A 17,799-nucleotide genomic window follows, 5' to 3' on the forward strand; every position below is an offset into this window, starting at 1 on the left:
TTGTTTCCCTTGCTCTAGGAGATATATCGGCAAAAATATTGCTACCAGAGATATCTGAGACTTAACTGCCTATGTTTTCTTCTAGGATTTTTCTGGTTTCATGGCTTACATTTAAGTCTTTTATCCATTTTGAGTTTATTCTTGTGTTAGATTGTCTTAAGATCTAAGACTTCTCAAAGTAACAGCAGCTAAGTGTTGCTTTGTTCTGTACAATATTTGAGTAATAGACTAACAAAAAGAATTTAACATTAATTTTTTAAGAAATAGCAATGGTAAAATAGCCTGGGGAAACTTAGGTAAGTTTACCTTTAATGCTGACTCTTGTGGCTGACAGGGCAGTGATATGAACATACGTTGTGATATTTATTAATACATTGCTTTTTATAAATTAGTCCCTTTTTTTCTTAATTAGGTAGAAACAGAAAAGAAAGATATTCTTGATTTTGGTGACTTGACTTATGGTGGCTGGAAAGCTCTCCCATTAAAATTGATAAATAAGACACATGCCATCGTGCCAATCAGACTTATTATTAATGCTGTAAGTACTAACGTACAGTAAGAAACTGGTTTACAGAGCACATTGATTTTGAATTCTAGACACTGCTAATATTATTCTTTGTTAATTTTTCTTTTATGAAAGTAAATTTTTAAAAATCTTTATTGTTGAAAGTATTACAAACGTCCCCTTTTTTCTCCCAGTGGCCCCTTATAGTCCATGCCCGCCCTCAAAAGTAAATTTTTTTGTTAAAGATTCTTTCAACAAGTTTAACGTTTACCACCTTTGGCTTTATTGAAAATGATTCTTCTACTTCTGCACAGAATGCCATAGCCTGGCGTTGCTTCACGTTTTCCAAGGAACCCGTCCGTGCTTCGATGAGAGCTGCTCCTTATGCTGATGTGATTGCTCAGCTGGCAGCTCCTTCTGTGATCAATCACATGATGCCCGCTAGTTACGATGGACAGGTAAGCTAGGTGCTTTAGAATTAAAAGGAAAGTTAAGTTTCCAAACTACTTTTCTTTCATTAAGATTTTAATCTTAATGCCAGTATTCACTTAATTTTTAAATTTTATTTTACAGGATCCTGAATTTTTTATAATTTGGGTTCTTTTCCATAGTCCAAAGAGACACATCACTTCTTCAGGTATCATTTTTATGTTTTGTCAGAATTCCTTTACTCTGTACCTGAATAAATTAAAAAGTTGAGGCTTATTTCCTTTATCAGTAAATATGAATACTTTGAGTAACTTGTCAAATGTTTTATGTTGTTTTAAAAATGGGGCAGAGATCATGGTCTTTGGGGTTAAATCCTTATAACTGTGGCTAACTCAAGTAAACTGAAAACTTTTTGGGATCTTTTCTGCTAATTGATTTGATCACATCTACCAATTGGATGTTTTCCCTTTTCTTCCTCCAATTATTTTTATTTCTCTTTGTTCTTTAAAATAGTATCTTACTTAAGATTTCTTGTGACCCCTGAGGGCATAATGTTTGACCACTCATGGCATTTAAAATTAAATAACTCTGGTGTCTGAACTAAAAGAATGAACTTTTATAGAGATTCTGGACTCAGCAGAAGAATTCTTGGCAAGAGTTGATATAGAAGTTGATAGCCCAAACCCTACGCCAGTCATTAAAAGTGTTGGTCTTCGAGCCAGAACAGGAATTGCTAGGATACATGCTCCAAAGGACTTACAGGTACTCGAAACTCTTTGCCATTATTTTATGTTCAGGTTGGTCTAATTGTAATTGTGATAATTTTTTACAATGCCTGTTTTATCCCATCCTCTAGACTATGCATTTGTTTGCCAGTGTGGCTTCCTCAACAAAACAGCACTTACCCTTGAAAAATGCTGGGAATATTGACGTTTACTTAGATATCAAGGTAAGAATTTGTGTCAGTGCTATGACATAGTATTTCCTCAGACTGTGAGACTGAAGGGACTGTGCTACCTTCCTTGTCAGAGTGCCGTGGGATCAAATGGAAGAGTCTGCAAATGCTTTAAATGCTGGGTGTTACACTAGTATAAAGTAGATGATAAGGACTTTATATAATATTTCATATATAAGAACCAAGTTTTTGATTAGTTCCTGAAAAATGTGTGTTCTCCTTTCCCTAGGTAGAATTGGAGAAATAGACATAATTTCTGAATCATGTGGTTGAGTAAGAGGGTAGGGTTTTAGTGACCAGGAATTAAGGATAGGGTAGAAGATAAAGTTTGCTATGGGAGATGAAGGAGAAGGAAATATCCTTTCCAAGATAATAAGACAAGGTGGGACAGTGATGGATGAGGAGGAAGGGAGAAATAACCTGTCTTAGTAAATGAGAAAGACACATAAGACAAAGAGAGTAACTGAGTAAAAGCCATATTTGTATAAATCGGCATTTAGTTATAATGATATAAATATTTAGATCCCAGATCAAGGAAGTCACTTTTCAGTGTTTCCAGAGACTCTCTTCCTTAAACCTGGAGAAGAACACGAAGTTATTGTTTCATTTACTCCAAAGGATCCCCAAACCGCTGAGGAAAGGTAATACATAATTGTTTATAATGAAAAGTTTTTACTCTTCTCAAGTTCCTACTCACTTAACTTAGATATGCTTCAGTTCACAGCCTGAATGATAGAATACACATTTTACCTCACCTATCAGATGATAGCTCTGTCTTACCTCTTTCATTTAACCTTAGAGTTTCTTCCTCTGTTTACCAAAAAAAAAACACAACTTTTAAGCCTATTGACTAGAAATCTAAAAGTCCTATATCCAAGTATACTTTGACAAAAGTAAATAATAGAATTTTAGTCTTGATGTTTCTCATTAACTTTTTTTTTCTCTTTCCAAGGAAACCATTGGTTGACCTTGTCTGTTGTTAGTTTAAAATACTTTTCTTCACCCCTTCTCAGTGCCTGCGACTTTTTGGCACCCAAGCCATAAATGAGTGAATAACACCATTGTTTTTAGTATTTGAACTTGCTTGATAAACCTAGCGCAGTACTTAGCATGTAGTCCTGAGACACATGACCTATCTCCTGTCTGGGTTACTGAAGCCGTAGAGGGCTAGTCTGCTACTGTGGCCTGCAGCACTTGCCCCCAACTTCACTGGCTTAACTCTTTCATCTCAGAAGCTTCCTCAACTCTTCCTAAAGTCCTCGTAAATAGTATTTAGTAGTGTCCCTATTTAGTTAGCCCCTTGACCACCTAGTAGATGGCATTGTGACCGTCTCTGTCCTTATCTGTAGTCTCCTCTATAAAATAACCTCTAATGATGGGAAGGGCATTGTATCCTCGGCACCCAGCTCAGTCTCATGGACAAAGGAAACATGTAGGAAATAGTTGCCAAAAGAATTCTGGACATTTAACTTAATTGGTTTTCTTTGTCAGGATCTTGAAAATATTTGTGCAGCCATTTGGACCTCAGTATGAAGTAGTGTTAAAAGGTGAAGTAGTTTCCTCAGAAAATAAACCTCTAGCACTTGGATCTGGCTGCTCAGACATTCCGTCCATTTTATCCAACAAGCAGTTTTTGGCTTGGGGAGGTGTCCCCCTGGGCAGAACACAGTAAGTATGCATGTAGCAGCCTCTGCTGCGATCTTGCTGTTATCTCCCAGTGTGATTCCCCGCTGTGTTAGTTATGACCATGTTAATATTTTTAGAATTGAATAAAGCTTTCTTATCGTCCTTAATCTTCCTGTCATGAATTCAAAATTTTTAATTTAAATTTCCACCTGTTTTTAAATGCAATCTAAAAACATAGGTTTCAATTTTCTTATGCTTTTTGGCGAATTCCTTGCTGATTTCCAAATGTAGGCAATTAAGAGTATCTTTGTTTCTTCTCTGGAAAGCACTATGAAAAGGTAGGAAGACATTCTTTTTAAGGAATTTACAAATTAGTTGGTGAATGCTTTGTACTGTAGAGTGAAGGGTATAAGGGGTCTCTAATAGAATAGATATATTCTCTTATAGGTTAATGTGAATTATATCTCTAATTTTATTTTTATATTTATTTTGATTATACATTATGGATAACTGAGTAATAAAATTAATTGGCATATAACATGTAGTATGTATAGTAATATTTTCCCCTTCCTGAGTTTAGCAACATAGATAAATTTTTTTACCAACCTTATATCAGTAAAAATTTCTAATTAATAACCTACGTAATTATTAAACCTAAATGTTTACTCTTTCGTAATTTTACACTTTTGTGTTTATCCTAAATGTTTTACCTATACATTTCTATGGTACCTGAGAGATAAAGTTCTGGCTGAATCTACTAAAGGTGTGAACAAATTACTTCTTTAAAATTATAGTTTTGTCAGTGCAAAAAGGATCTAATTGAACTTCCTTACTTTAAATATATTTTTATTGATTTCAGAGAGGAAGGGAGAGAGAGAGAGAGAAACATCAGTGATGAGAGAGAATTATTGATTGGCTGCCTCCTGCATGCCCCCCACTGGGGATGAACCCACAACCCAGGCATGTGCCCTGACCAGAAATCAAACTGTGACCTCCTGGTTCATAGGTCGATGCTCAACCACTGAGCCACGCCGGCTGGGCTGAACCTCCTTACTTTATAGAGTTTATACCTCTGTTTAATCACTCATGTAGACATCTGTACTTGTTTTGTTCCAAAAGCAGTTTTCCAAAGGACACAGTAACATAAAAACAGTTAAGTGAGAAATTACTTCTGTGGGAAATTGAAGCAGTCATCATAAAGGTGGCCCTTGAGGTCTCGATGGGGACCTTGTGCACTTGCCTTAATGTGAGTCTTGGGCTTGTTTCTGACGTCACAGTATTCAGAGGTTAAGAGCAAAGCAGTTACTATGTGAGAGAGCATAGCCATTCCTGCTGCAGACTTTAGAGAGATGTTTCTTCCAGGGTCCTTTTAAAGAGAAAGTTGTATAATATAGTGAATCTCAAGGAAAAACAATTTCACAGTAAATACTGCATCAGGATGCTCCCCCTGTGACTAGACGTGCCACACCTGAACCCCCAAGTGAAGGCATTCTCCGAGTGCTGAGCATGTGGTGGTTTGATTTAGAAATCCCTTAAGCACCTGGAAGAATGTGCAGACTGCATGTTCTTTAAGCAGCTCTCTGTAAAGGTTTCTCTCAGCTACAGACTTTTCAAAATCCTGAATGACAGTGGGTATGAGGTACTATGCCCTCTTCAGTAGTTCCTGTGTTGTTGGTTATATGTGCCATATATTTTTTGAAGCCAGTTAAGAGGGATTCAGGATTGACACTGATGTTGAAAGGAAGGTCTGAACAAGGACATGTGCCTATAGAGAAGGTTTTTCCTATTCTGTACAGTTGAACCTGAACAGTGTTTAAATGCCAAAATTTGTCTCAAAACATTAACCTGCGGTTGCTCTAGTACTTGTACAAATAGTTGATTGAGACCTTTAAGTCTGTGCTGTGCAAGGTGGCCAAAATAATGAAGCTGGTCAGCTCAGCCATTACTGTCCAAGTTAAAAAGAAGAGGAAAATTAGCTTCAGTCTGCCCTAGCAATCACAGCTTATCTTACAGCTGCTCTTGTCCATTAAGCCAAAGGCAGAAGAAAGTCATTAAGAGCCATCATCAAAAATAAATAAATAAATAAATAAATAAATAAATAAATAAATAAAAAAGAGCCATCATCATCCTTGTGTTTCTGACAGAATTTCCTACTTTATGATAGAATTTATAATGAATAATTAATGTGGTAGAGATGGCTATGCTTAAAATTCAGCTGCTTCTCAGATGCCATACCATCCTGAAATCTCACCTCCTCAGCTAAAACAAAATTAACATGTGCTATACTTTTTAAAATCAGAAATTACATTAGTTAAGTTGAAAGCAGAGGCGCTGTTTTGATGCGCTTTTGGACTTGTCAGCAGCATTTTCCCTCAGCCTTTTCCTATGTGAAGGGCCTTCAGGCTGTCCGTTACTTGACTTCATTTCCTCATGGAGATTCACAGAGTTCTTCTAATCTAACAGATGTATGAGTAAGTCACATGCCAGTGCAGGGAATTAACCCAAAAAGCCTCTTGTATCCCCATTTACAGGAGTTGGTTAGGGTCTTAACTCAGCCTGGAGGATCTTGCCAATCCTGTGAGAATAACTCTACCTTAGTTGATGATATACCACATGGATGGCTAAAAGTGGGCTTTTGTGAAAGTAACAATTCCAAAGCATTAAATGGATGTATTTAGTGCAGCGCCTAGCTAAATTATAGATTTGCGTTTCTTTATTTCTCCTCAGCCCCTGTCTTGATGTCCTGCAAAGAACAATAATTTTTCCCATCACAGATAGCTCCTGCTACTCCTCTGTAAATATTGCAGCTGAGTTCTGCTTAGAAAATAATCTTATTTTCTTTTCCACCATAAAGTGTTCCAGGAGGCAGACAGAGGCTGTGTCTCAATAGTTACTAAGAGAGGACTTCTAAAAATGGATGGGAGATGCTGCTGCCCTACTGGGTGCTCTTCCTGCGAGATACTTGCCTTGTAGAAGAATGTGCTTATTGGAAAAGGGAGATCTGAAGTGAGCTCTTCATCCAAGAATGGAGAAAAATTAATAAATAATTTTGGGGGCAATATTCTCATTGAGTTAATGGGTTTTTGCCTCAGTTGCAAATAGGAATGATAATTAATAAAATTATATTTTCTGTGGGTAAAGTGGTCCAACTTGATATTTCATTCCAACTTGATATTTTTAGATTTCTAAAGTTCTATAGTTTTCCATATTTTATTCGCTCATTCTAGATTTGCATAAGTCTGCTTACATACTTTAGTTATTTGTTGGTTAGGATTTTAATATTTTTTTCTTATTTGTGTACAATCTTTATATAATAAAGGTGTTAACCCTTTGATTTTTATACAGCTCCTTTTAAAAATTGGACACTGAACCCCCCCTTAATAGCTCTGCTATTTGAAAATGATAACTTTTTTTCAAAACAAAAAAAGTAAATAAAATTAAAACTTTTTAATGATTTTTTTTTTCAGGTAAGTCTTTCCTAGTCAATGTACGTGTGGAAGGCTTTTCTCGGGTTTGCTGATAGTCAAAGGTCTTAGATTTTATTCTGAGATAAAGCTCAGCTGCCTTCCCTTTGAACGCAGAGGGGATAAGGCATAGATCACAGCTTAAATAATTTAACTGCCAATCTTTAAAATTTGAGAAAAATAGAGATTTACTCATGTATTTATTCTCCAGCGACAAGAGGATTCATGTACTTTCAAAGATTGAAGGATTTTCTTCCAGTCAGCCAGCTGTTATTCATATGTCCATTCTACTTGCATTGTAACTTTTTAAAAGTAAGGTTAATTCAATGTACTGTTTAAAAGACTTTTGTGCAAATGAGCCTCTTAGAGTGAAAAACTTGGGCAGTTTGCCAGGGACCCCTTGTTTACTTGAAAGCGTGGTATTTGAGCCGAACATGGTATTGACTTAATGAATTTGTTAATCTGGATATTCATTTATTAATGTATTATAAGACAGATAATACCTATACATATAGTATAAATAATAAGGGCAGCTAAGGAGCTATAATGGGAAAGAGATTAAACCAAAAAGCTTCTCTGATAAGGTGAGTCTTCAGTGTAAGCTTTCAGAAATGTAGAGTTCTAGGACTGGAGAGAGGATTCCAGGCTGCTAAAATGGCATGTGCAATCAGTCATCTCTAAACGAATTGGTTTTGGCTTTGTTTTTTATAATTGTAGCAATACCCATGGAGGAAAACCACATTTAAAATGTGTAATTGTTTTTAGGCTTCAGAAACTAGCTTTAAGAAATAATTCTACGTCCACAACCCAACACTTGCGACTGCTAATTAGAGGACAAGACCAGGACTGCTTTCAGGTGTGTAGAGTGCTTGGTTCTGTTCTATGTTCTGTCTGATCCAGAACACTTAGCTATGCAGACTATTGTGTGTAGTCTGAAGAGTGTGTGTCAATGGTATGTTTTATTTTTGCTACTGCTTTGCTTTATGCAGTGATTATTTTTAAATTGTAGCTTCAGCACACTTTTGGTTCAGAAGAGCGATTAACTAGTAACTGTGAGATCAAAATTCGTCCAAAAGAAGACATTACCATCTTTGTATTGTTTACACCTACTCGATTATCTTGTATGTTGGCTAAACTAGAAATTAAACAACTTGGAATTCGATCACAGCCAGGTATTAAGTTCACGGTAAGATCATTTTTATTGCTTCTTTTTCCTCCTGTGGAATTTATAACATGTTATAACTATTGATTTAATAGTAAGTTATACATACTCTGATTTTTTACAAATCAAAATATTGTCTAAATTTATGAATTAGGGATTAATTATGTATACTTAGAATTGTCAGGTTACAAAAGCAGCCACCATAGCATTCTTTTTAGTAACAATCTCTTCTAATGCTTTTAAGTTTAATTTCAGTTTGAGAATTTTGAGCTATACCTAACTTTCCAAGGACACATTTTTTTTGGAAATGCAGATCAAACTGTTTGATACTGTCTTCCCAAGTAAATTTTATTCATTCGATTAAAATTATCTATTGACACCATTTGCTAGACTCTGTTTCAGATACTAGGAATAAAAAGACAGGAGTTTTTTTTTAAGATATATATTTTTTAAAAATATATTTTATTGATTTTTTTACAGAGAGGAAGGGAGAGAGATAGAGAGTTAGAAACATTGATGAGAGAGAAACATCGATCAGCTACCTCCTGCACACTCCCTACTGGGTATGTGCCCGCAACCAAGGTACATGCCCTTGACCAGAATCGAACCTGGGCCCTTGAGTCCATAGGCCGATGCTCTATCCACTGAGCCAAACCGGATAGGGCAAGACAGGAGTTTCTATATTTTATTTCCTCCCATCGTAATTTTTAAAAATGATTTCAAGTCATTTCTTTAGGTACATTGAAAACACTAAGAGATAAAAGTGATAAATCATTGAGGGAAGGAAAATAATCTCAAGCTTCACTAAGGTGCACACTTTAAAACTGCACAGTTGTTTGGCAGTGGGGCTGGGGCTAAAATTTGGTTCATTTCCTAGTGTCAAAGAGGGAATGTGATAAATTACAAGAATAATAATAATACCTAAAAGGTTGTGGGTTTTTTTTTTAAGTTTTTAAAATAAAATAGATACTTAGGACATATCTAGCTTTATTTGATGCTGGAGCTAGACATGTTCTCTCCGGAGCTCTTCACTTGGCCCTGTGAGCTATGGTGGGCAAAATTGTTTAAAGATGTAAATGATCATTTTTAGAACTAACCTATTTACACATGAGCCCAGTCAGTGTATCTTTTAGACTATCCTGAATATATTTTAATTAGTTTCAGGTCTACTAGCCAAGATTTTGAGGTTATTCCTAAGCAGGAATTTCTGGTGCTTTAGGGCAGAACCATTTTATTTGACAGCCAATCAAACAGAAGTTCAGCTTGGTGTCCTCTTAAGACAAACTAGGATCCTAATGGGAGTCCTAGCAGAGGTAGATGCCTTCTGTCTTCACTGAGAGTTGGGCTGAATGGGACCTGAATGCACAAAATATGGCTCTTATCTCACAAGAAGACTTAGACCATTAACTTTGTATCTTTGTGGAGATAAGTAGTCTGATACAGTGATGGAAGAGCACTTAACTCAGGGATAAAAGAATCAGGAACACCCCTGCTTCTGTGCTTCTCACTCACCCTGAAGCAGTCATTGAACTTGCACATGCTTCATTCCCTTATCCGAAATGCAATTGTCACCCCAACTTCCTGGTTTGGTTCTGAGGAACAAATGAAATTATATATGCTTTGTATACAGCACGATGGGACTACAGTAAAAATGTGTTGATTTCAGTCTGAGTATATACCAGGCACTACTCTTGATCATTATACGGATCACCACATTTTACTTCAGAACAACTGTCTGAGATCATACCACTGTCTCCATCCTACACATATGGAAGCTGAGGCCTAGAGATGCCTTTCTATGCATCTTACCTACCGCTATGTGGTCCAGCACAGATTCACATTTAGGCTGCCTGACTTGAGAGCACGTTTATCTGTTGGACAGGCTCTCGGTGTTCATACTAGCTTTCCGTTTTCTAGTGCTGTAGAGGAGCAAAGCTCAACCAGAGGCCATTTTACCCTCCAGGGAATATTTGGCAATTTCTGGAGAGATTTTTGGTTGTCATAACTTGGATGGGAAGGGGTGCTTCTGGCATCTGGTGGCCAGAGGCCAGGGATGCAGCTGAACACCCTATAATGCACAAGACAGCTTTCACCATAATGAGTGATCCAAATCAAAATGTCCACAGTGCTGAGGTTAGAAACCCTGCTCTAGAGCAATAATAGTTTTTCCTGTTGAATCTTTGGATTTATTAGTATTAGTTAGATTTCATTTTATTGAATCATTCTTCTTAACCTTTTATTCCGTAATTATTTCTAATTCCTTAGGCTTTGAAAATACAGGAAGAATGCTTACATTGAGTGTTTGAAAACTAATAGGGTTCCCCCAAAAACATAAAATTCAGAATACTGGAATCTTAAAAGAATTATACAGTAGACCCATATACTTTACCACTTAGATGCTATAATTAATGTTTTGCTGTATTTTTTATTACATATTTAACCATCCATAAATTCATCTAATTTTTAAATGCATTTCAAAGTAAATTACAAACATCAATATGTTTCACTCTAAACACTTCTAAGTAAGCATATCTATACTATGCTAATCTTTATTATCTAAGTTTGGCTTTTATAACAATGAAATAATTATTCTTAGTATATTAAAAAGAAAATAATTTTGTAGCTCTGTGATATGTTTTCCTTTTAAGATAGAGTCTTTAATATAATGCTGGACTGGAAGTGGGACAACTACTAGCCAAAGTACACAAAGAATAATAATTGTAATTGTAGTAATTCTAGTATATGTATTTTCTTCTCTGATCATAATTTAATCTTCTGCTTTCTGCTTATATAACAATAATTTTGAACACACACACACACATACACATGTATAAATATATATTTTTTTGTACTTACAGATACCTTTGTCTGGATATGGAGGAACAAGTAATCTTATTTTGGAAGACGTTAAAAAATTATCTGACAGTTACATGGTAACAGTGAATGACTTAATACCTGGCAAAGAAAGTAGAATTGTTTTTTCTATTCGTAACACTGGTTCTCGGGCAGCTTTTGTAAAAGCTATAGGTTTTAAGGATTCTCAGAAAAGAGTTTTCCTGGATCCTAAAGTATTAAAGATTTTCCCAGATAAATTTGTTCTCAAGGAAAAAACACAAGAAGTAAGTCTTGCACTAAAAATATAAACTCACTTTTAGGTTAAATTAATAGTTGTGTATTTTATGGCTAAAAACTAAAAAAAAAAAAAAAAAAAAAAGAAATACATATAGGAATAGAAATACAGTAAAACCTCAATATAATAGACTAATTTGGGCATGGGGGTATCTGTTAAAGCCAAAAGTCTACTATGTAATAAAGTAGATTTTCTGAATGCATATTTTAAAAATAGTTTCCCTGCTTTTACTTATGTAGACACTTCTGTGTAATTAAAATTAAGTATGTATGAATAGTTTAATTTTACAGAAAAGTTTTTTTTTAAAATATATTTTATTGATTTTTTTACAGAGAGGAAGGGAGAGGGATAGAGAGTTAGAAACATCGATGAGAGAGAAACATCGATCAGCTGCCTCCTGCACACTCCCTACTGGGGATGTGCCCGCAACCAAGGTACATGCCCTTGGCTGGAATCGAACCTGGGACCGTTCAGTCCGCAGGCTGACGCTCTATCCACTGAGCCAAACTGGTTAGGGCAAGAAAAGTTTTTTTATGTAATACATACTGTAATTTTAAATTTATACTGAATAGATCTAGTAAATGTGTGCATTCACCAGTCACTGCAAGTAAACAAATGTAAATGCCTGGGGCGTGGCTTATCACACCTGGGAGCATGGGAGGCCTGAGTTAAAACTGCTGTAGAAAGTCATACCACTGTAGAAACCAATTACCTTGCCTTGTGGTGTGATCACATGCTAATCTTTCAACCATTGTTTACGAGCGGTGACTCTTAGATTTAAATATGTAGACTATAATTGTAGATATGTAATGTTTATTTATGTCTGCGAAATAAGTATTTTTTTCAACATATGGCCTGTTTGTTAAAAATAATTAATGACAAAAAATAACCTATTAATTATAAGCAAATCTTGGTTAAAAGCTTTCTCAAATTAACAGGGTGTTAAGTTTCACATATAACATATGGACTGGAAATTTTGTCTATTAAATCTGAAGTATGTTAAATTGAGGTCTGCAGAATCGAGTGTTACTGTACTTATCTTCTTGGAAATGCTGTACATATATATTCATGTCTGTATTGATACTAGGCTCATGAGAGTTTATTCAGAATGAAATAACTTACTAAAATATTTAATATTCGGTTTAATTTTTTTTCTTGGCATCAGAATGTTACTATAATATATCATCCATCAGAGAGAGATAGCAATTACAAAACCACAACAGAATTGTCAACTGTGTACTTCTTTGGTGGAGATGAAATTTCACGACAGCAGTATCGAAGGTAGGTTACTTATCTTAGACTAGAGGCCCGGTACATGAAAATTCATGCACTTGGGGGTGTTCTCTCATCCTAGCCTGCACGCTCTCACAATCTGGGACCCCTCGGGTAGGGTCCAGATCCATCGCAGCATGGCTCTGGTTCCCTGGGCCTGCGGGCGGGAGGAGGGACCAAGGTTCCCAGATTGCAGCATGGCTCTGGTTCCCAGAGCCTGCAGGCTGAGGGGAGGGACCAAGAGGCCAGTCCGATGGCAGCATGGCTCTGGTTCCCCGGAGCCTGTGGGTGGTGGGAGGGACCAAGAGGCCAGTCCAATGGCAGCATGGCTCTGGTTCCCCGGAGCCTGTGGGTGGTGGGAGGGACCCAGAGGCCAGTTTGATGGCAGCATGGCTCCGTTCCCACAGCTCCCTCCCGCTGCCGCACCACAGGCGACCGGGACCCAGGACCGACTCCTGCCGTGGGCGGCCGGGACCCTAGCCTGGTGTTTGGTCATCCGTCCGGACGTTAGGTCATGACAGACCCAGGCTCTTTATATATTAGGATGTTAATGGGGACTATTCAGTAGAAATAGTGAGGACTTAAATAATGGTTTGGGATTTGGAATTTATAGAACATGTTTCACTTGGTAAAATTTGTGTAGCTGATAAGAAGAAATGCCTGTAGGAAACTCGTATGTATTCGCAATATTGTTTAAATACATCTGACTTATTTGGAATATTTCTGACAATGTTGTGAATTATTTGAAAGGAATTTTAGAAATGTGTGCGATGTTTAATATGGCTAACTACTTAAAGTGTGCACTTCTAGAAAATTTGGTACATCTAGTTTACATATAGTTTACATATGCTGAAATGTCAGATTGAGGTATTTAAGTTTAGGTATTATTTAACATAGGTAACATTCTTGTATGCTGAATTCAGAGTTCTTATAAAATTTTGTTTCCTAGACTAGAAGACTAAATATTAAAAAAGTGTGAAGTTCATGATGTTTCATCTGTTAGTAGGAAATCATTAACACCCAGTAGGGAAGGGGTATATGCCTATATACTGTCTTTTCTTCTTCCAACCCTTGTGCTCTGCTGTGTTTTATTCTGGGGCATAATTTAGAAAATTTTGTTTTATTTTTAATCTGTTGAAGATTATTGGAAGGTTAAAAAGAGAGAGCATAGTGATAAATTGCTATATGATGTTAGACCCAATTTGAAGAACTCAACTTTGAACCTGGTATTTTTAATTAAGTATTTTAGAGATAGAAACTGACATTGGAGAAATTAGATTACCAGCTTTTTTTTCTTTCCACTGGACTATAGAAGTCAAGGTATTGTTTTATTTATTTATTTATTTATTTATTTATTTATTTATTTTATTTTATTTTTATTGATTTCAGAGTGGAAGGGAGAGGGATAGAGAAATAGAAACATCTATGTTGAGAGAGAATCACCAACTGGCTGCCTCCTGTACGCCCCGCACTGGGAATCAAGCCTGCAACCCAGGGATATGCCCTTGGCTGGAATCGAACTGGGGACCCTTCAGTCCACAGGCTCTACCCACTGAGCCAAACCAACTAGGGCTATTTATTTATTTTTAATTTATTGAGAGAGAGAGAGATTGTTCTACCCATTTATGCATACATTGATCGATTCTTTTTTTATATACATATATTTTATTGATTTTTTACAGAGAGGAAGGGAGAAGGATAGAGTTAGAAACATCGATGAGAGAGAAACATCGATCAGCTGCCTCCTGCACACCTCCTACTGGGGATGTGCCTGCAACCAAGGTATATGCCCTTAACCGGAATCGAACCTGGGACCCTTCAGTCCGCAGGCCAATGCTCTATCCACTGAGCCAAACCGGTTAGGGCTATTTTTTTTTTTTTTTAAGGTATTGTTTTAGAACTTCAATTTGCCACAGATTTAGAATAATGAGATTTGTTTGTGAACATCTGGGTATTACAGAGAAATTTACATATCAGTTCTCATACGTTAAAGATTCTCTAGAAGAGGCCAGGAAAACATAGTTACATGCTAATTTAAATGTCTTATTTGTGTCATTTCTTGGCATATTCTTTTTTTTTTTTTCTGAGACAAATTTCTGTCACCAAGTCATCACAAATAATGAAAATGTAAGACCTGAAAATAATCTTATGCTTCTTTGTACTTTTACGTTAGGAGTTCTTGTTCTGATGTTAATATTTAACGGAAACTCATGGTTGTACTACTATAACTTTTAAGAGAACTTGCAAAACAGATTTTCTTTTAAAAAAATTACTCATTAGGATTTAAGACATGAGGTCTGTGTACTAATGTATCATGCAGTTAGTTGGATTTGCCAAACACACTGATAAAATAAGGTCACTTCATATGTAAAACCACTTTTGAATAAAAATCTCTCCTGGCAGAGCTCTGTTGCATAAACCAGGGATTCTAGAAGAGATACTTCCAGAGAATAGTGTGCTTCAGAACATTGATTTTGCTGAAACGTTTCAAGATGAGCTACTAGTAACTGAAGGTAAGAATTCCAATGTCTTAAATCTTTTGTGTTATTTGTAGTATTATCTAGATCCAGTGATGTAATAAGGAGGAAGAGTATTAGTTTGATTATGGTGTTAGGCTGAGTTTGAGCCACAGTTCTTCTATATTACTTTGGACATATTACATCACTGAGATTCAGTGTTCTCTGTAAAATGAGACTAATAATAGTATCTAACATCTCATCCATGTAGTGTATGTATTAGATGTCATTAATGTACTATTGCACCTATTCTGTGGGTAGACTTTGAAGCAGGAGGAGGAAAGTGGTTATTATTAAACTCAAATTAATTATTATTTAAGATTTAATGATTACAAACTTAGGCTCATTTTGAGATTTCTGTGCTTTTGTGCCTACTGTACTATTTTGGATGATGTCATGGCAGCATCCAAAACAAGTGGTGAAGTGACTGTAACTTAGATGTTTAGATCTGTTTGATATAAACACCTGAAGGATTTAATGGTGTTTATTACTGATACAAAAGATTTGTATTCATATATACAAATTGTGTAAAAATGTACAGATTTTCACCACAATCCTATCTAATAAAAGAGTTATATGCAAATTAACCATCATTTCACGATAAAGATGGCAGCGCCCAGAGCCAATAAGGAGGGAATATGCAAATTGACGTGACAAGGCGAGAGGTGGAAGGTGGCTCCGGGCTGGAGCGAAGGCGGAAAGGCAGCTCCGGGCCGGAGCGAAGACAGTGCCGGCAGCCAGGAAAGGAAGGCCTATTCTTGCACGAATCTCGGTGCATTGGGCCTCTAGTATTGTTTATAAGAGCAAGAAGTTAGAAATAACTTAGATGTCCAAGAGTGGTGGATTGTTTAATTATGCAATATAATATTTTGAAACTATTAAAACAATGATGTGATTCTGTATTAATGACATGGAAAGCTCTTATTGAGAAAATTTATTTTTAAAGTTTGCATAATAAGATCTCATTTTGGCATAAAAATAATTTAGTGTTTATATATAGCTATGTAACATAGGTAAAATTGCAGGACTATACACACCAAAATATTAACAGTGGTTATGTTCTGGTGGTAGAATTTCAGTTGGTACTATCCTCCTCCATCCCCATTTTTGTTTTTTAAATGATAAACTATATTTTGCTTCTGAAATATGAAATGATAAAAGAAAAGGATACTTATGCTTGTGTAGAGGGGATGTACAGTAGTCTGTAATCTTTTCAGTAATTAGGAGTCTAGAACATCTATTCATAGGAAAGCTAGAAGTGGGGGTTAGAAATAATGAAAAGATTTGAAGTGGACCTTGTCAATATTGTGTTAAGGGGGCAGTGTATAGAAAGAACCTTGGATTTGGAGTTAAAACTCAATTCAAGACCTATCTCTGCCACTTCAGCTCCCCTAAGCTTCACCTTCCTTATTTCTTCCTCCTAAGAAAGATCCCAATAAGAGAGTTAAACTGAACTGTGCAGTATAGTTGGAATAGGAACATTTACTGCAACAACAGTGAAGACTGAAAGTAGGTAGTATTAAGTGAATCAGAGCTTGGCACAGTTTCATGATTCAGCAACATTTATTTCTTTGATTGAATGGACATGTATTTGAGAGTACAGGGTGCCAGTCTATAGAGGTAAAAGATGCAGTGCTTGGCCTTTATGGGCTTACAGGCTCGAGGAAAGACAGATGATTAAGATGCAGGGTGAACGTGCTATGCTAGAGCTGTGTTTAGGAATCTGGGAGAGCACACAGGAAGGGGTACTCCATGTAGAGTGAGGTGACTCTTGAGGAATTTGAAGAACCAGGGAGAGGGAACCTCATTTACAAAAATTCAACAAATGTGTAATATTAAGAGTTGTGTTTATAAACCCAACCAAGAGACAAGTAACATGCCAAGATCACCCTTCTAAGATGGGGTTGAGTTGGGACTTAGGGGGGTCTTTGAAATGTCATATTCTACCTCAAAGAATACTGGATTTCTTGAGATGGTATATTTATCATCAGGATGAAGAGAGGATCAGTCCCACTTTGTTTTGTGTTAGCATAGTAGATCACCTATGAGAGTGCTGTAAGTGAACTTTGTACATGATTATTTTGAATAACATTTGTTTAAGCATATTATTACAAATATTTATAATCACATTTTTGTAAAATGTGTAATTAGTGACATTTTTAGTTGATTTAAACTTTTATAGTCAGATATATTGGTTACTATAAATTTCAGTTTACACTTACTGTGTTCTTTTAAAATTTCCATTTAAAAATGTAATTCTTAAAATCTAATTTATATGTAGATTACAAACACGTTATATAAAATTTCTTGTCTGTATAAATTCAGGTGGACTAGTCTAGAGATATTCAACTCCAGCACCATTTTATTAATCTATAATATTTAATGATATTAATATTGCCTGGTTTCTAGATTTGCTTAAGTTAAATATTTGCAAGACTGCCACTTATAAATTGTGTGCTCTTAACCTCTTTGTGCTTCAGATTCCTCCTCATCTTCGATGTGGAGATAATGCCTTTCTCAAAGAGTTGTGAAAACCAAGTAGGTTAATATACACAAAAGAAATAGAACAGTGTCTGGTCCACAGTTCGCTTTATATAAACGTTTATGCCACATATATCTTTTAAAATTCTTATTTTAATGGTCACAACAGTCCCTGAGATAGTTTGTTATTCCATATTGTACATGAGGAGACTAAAGCTTAGTCTTAGAGAGGTTAAGTTGCCAAAGGTTACAGAGCTAA

The 17,799-nt window shown here is 36.0% G+C and overlaps 1 protein-coding gene across 1 annotated transcript in view; it reads left to right on the forward strand.

The window, feature by feature from the left end:
• Positions 1–17,799, forward strand: part of CEP192 (centrosomal protein 192) — a 91,653-nt gene that overhangs the window by 52,003 nt on the left and 21,851 nt on the right. The window contains 12 exon segments of the mRNA XM_023754273.1: positions 413–538; positions 820–963; positions 1,079–1,142; positions 1,557–1,696; positions 1,791–1,883; positions 2,412–2,530; positions 3,381–3,557; positions 7,745–7,835; positions 7,989–8,165; positions 11,000–11,260; positions 12,437–12,552; positions 14,947–15,056. Coding sequence (XP_023610041.1) covers positions 413–538; positions 820–963; positions 1,079–1,142; positions 1,557–1,696; positions 1,791–1,883; positions 2,412–2,530; positions 3,381–3,557; positions 7,745–7,835; positions 7,989–8,165; positions 11,000–11,260; positions 12,437–12,552; positions 14,947–15,056 — 1,618 coding nt within the window.

This window comes from Myotis lucifugus, unplaced genomic scaffold (genome assembly GCF_000147115.1).
Source record: "Myotis lucifugus unplaced genomic scaffold, Myoluc2.0 scaffold_58, whole genome shotgun sequence".
Taxonomy (NCBI): Eukaryota; Metazoa; Chordata; class Mammalia; order Chiroptera; family Vespertilionidae; genus Myotis; species Myotis lucifugus.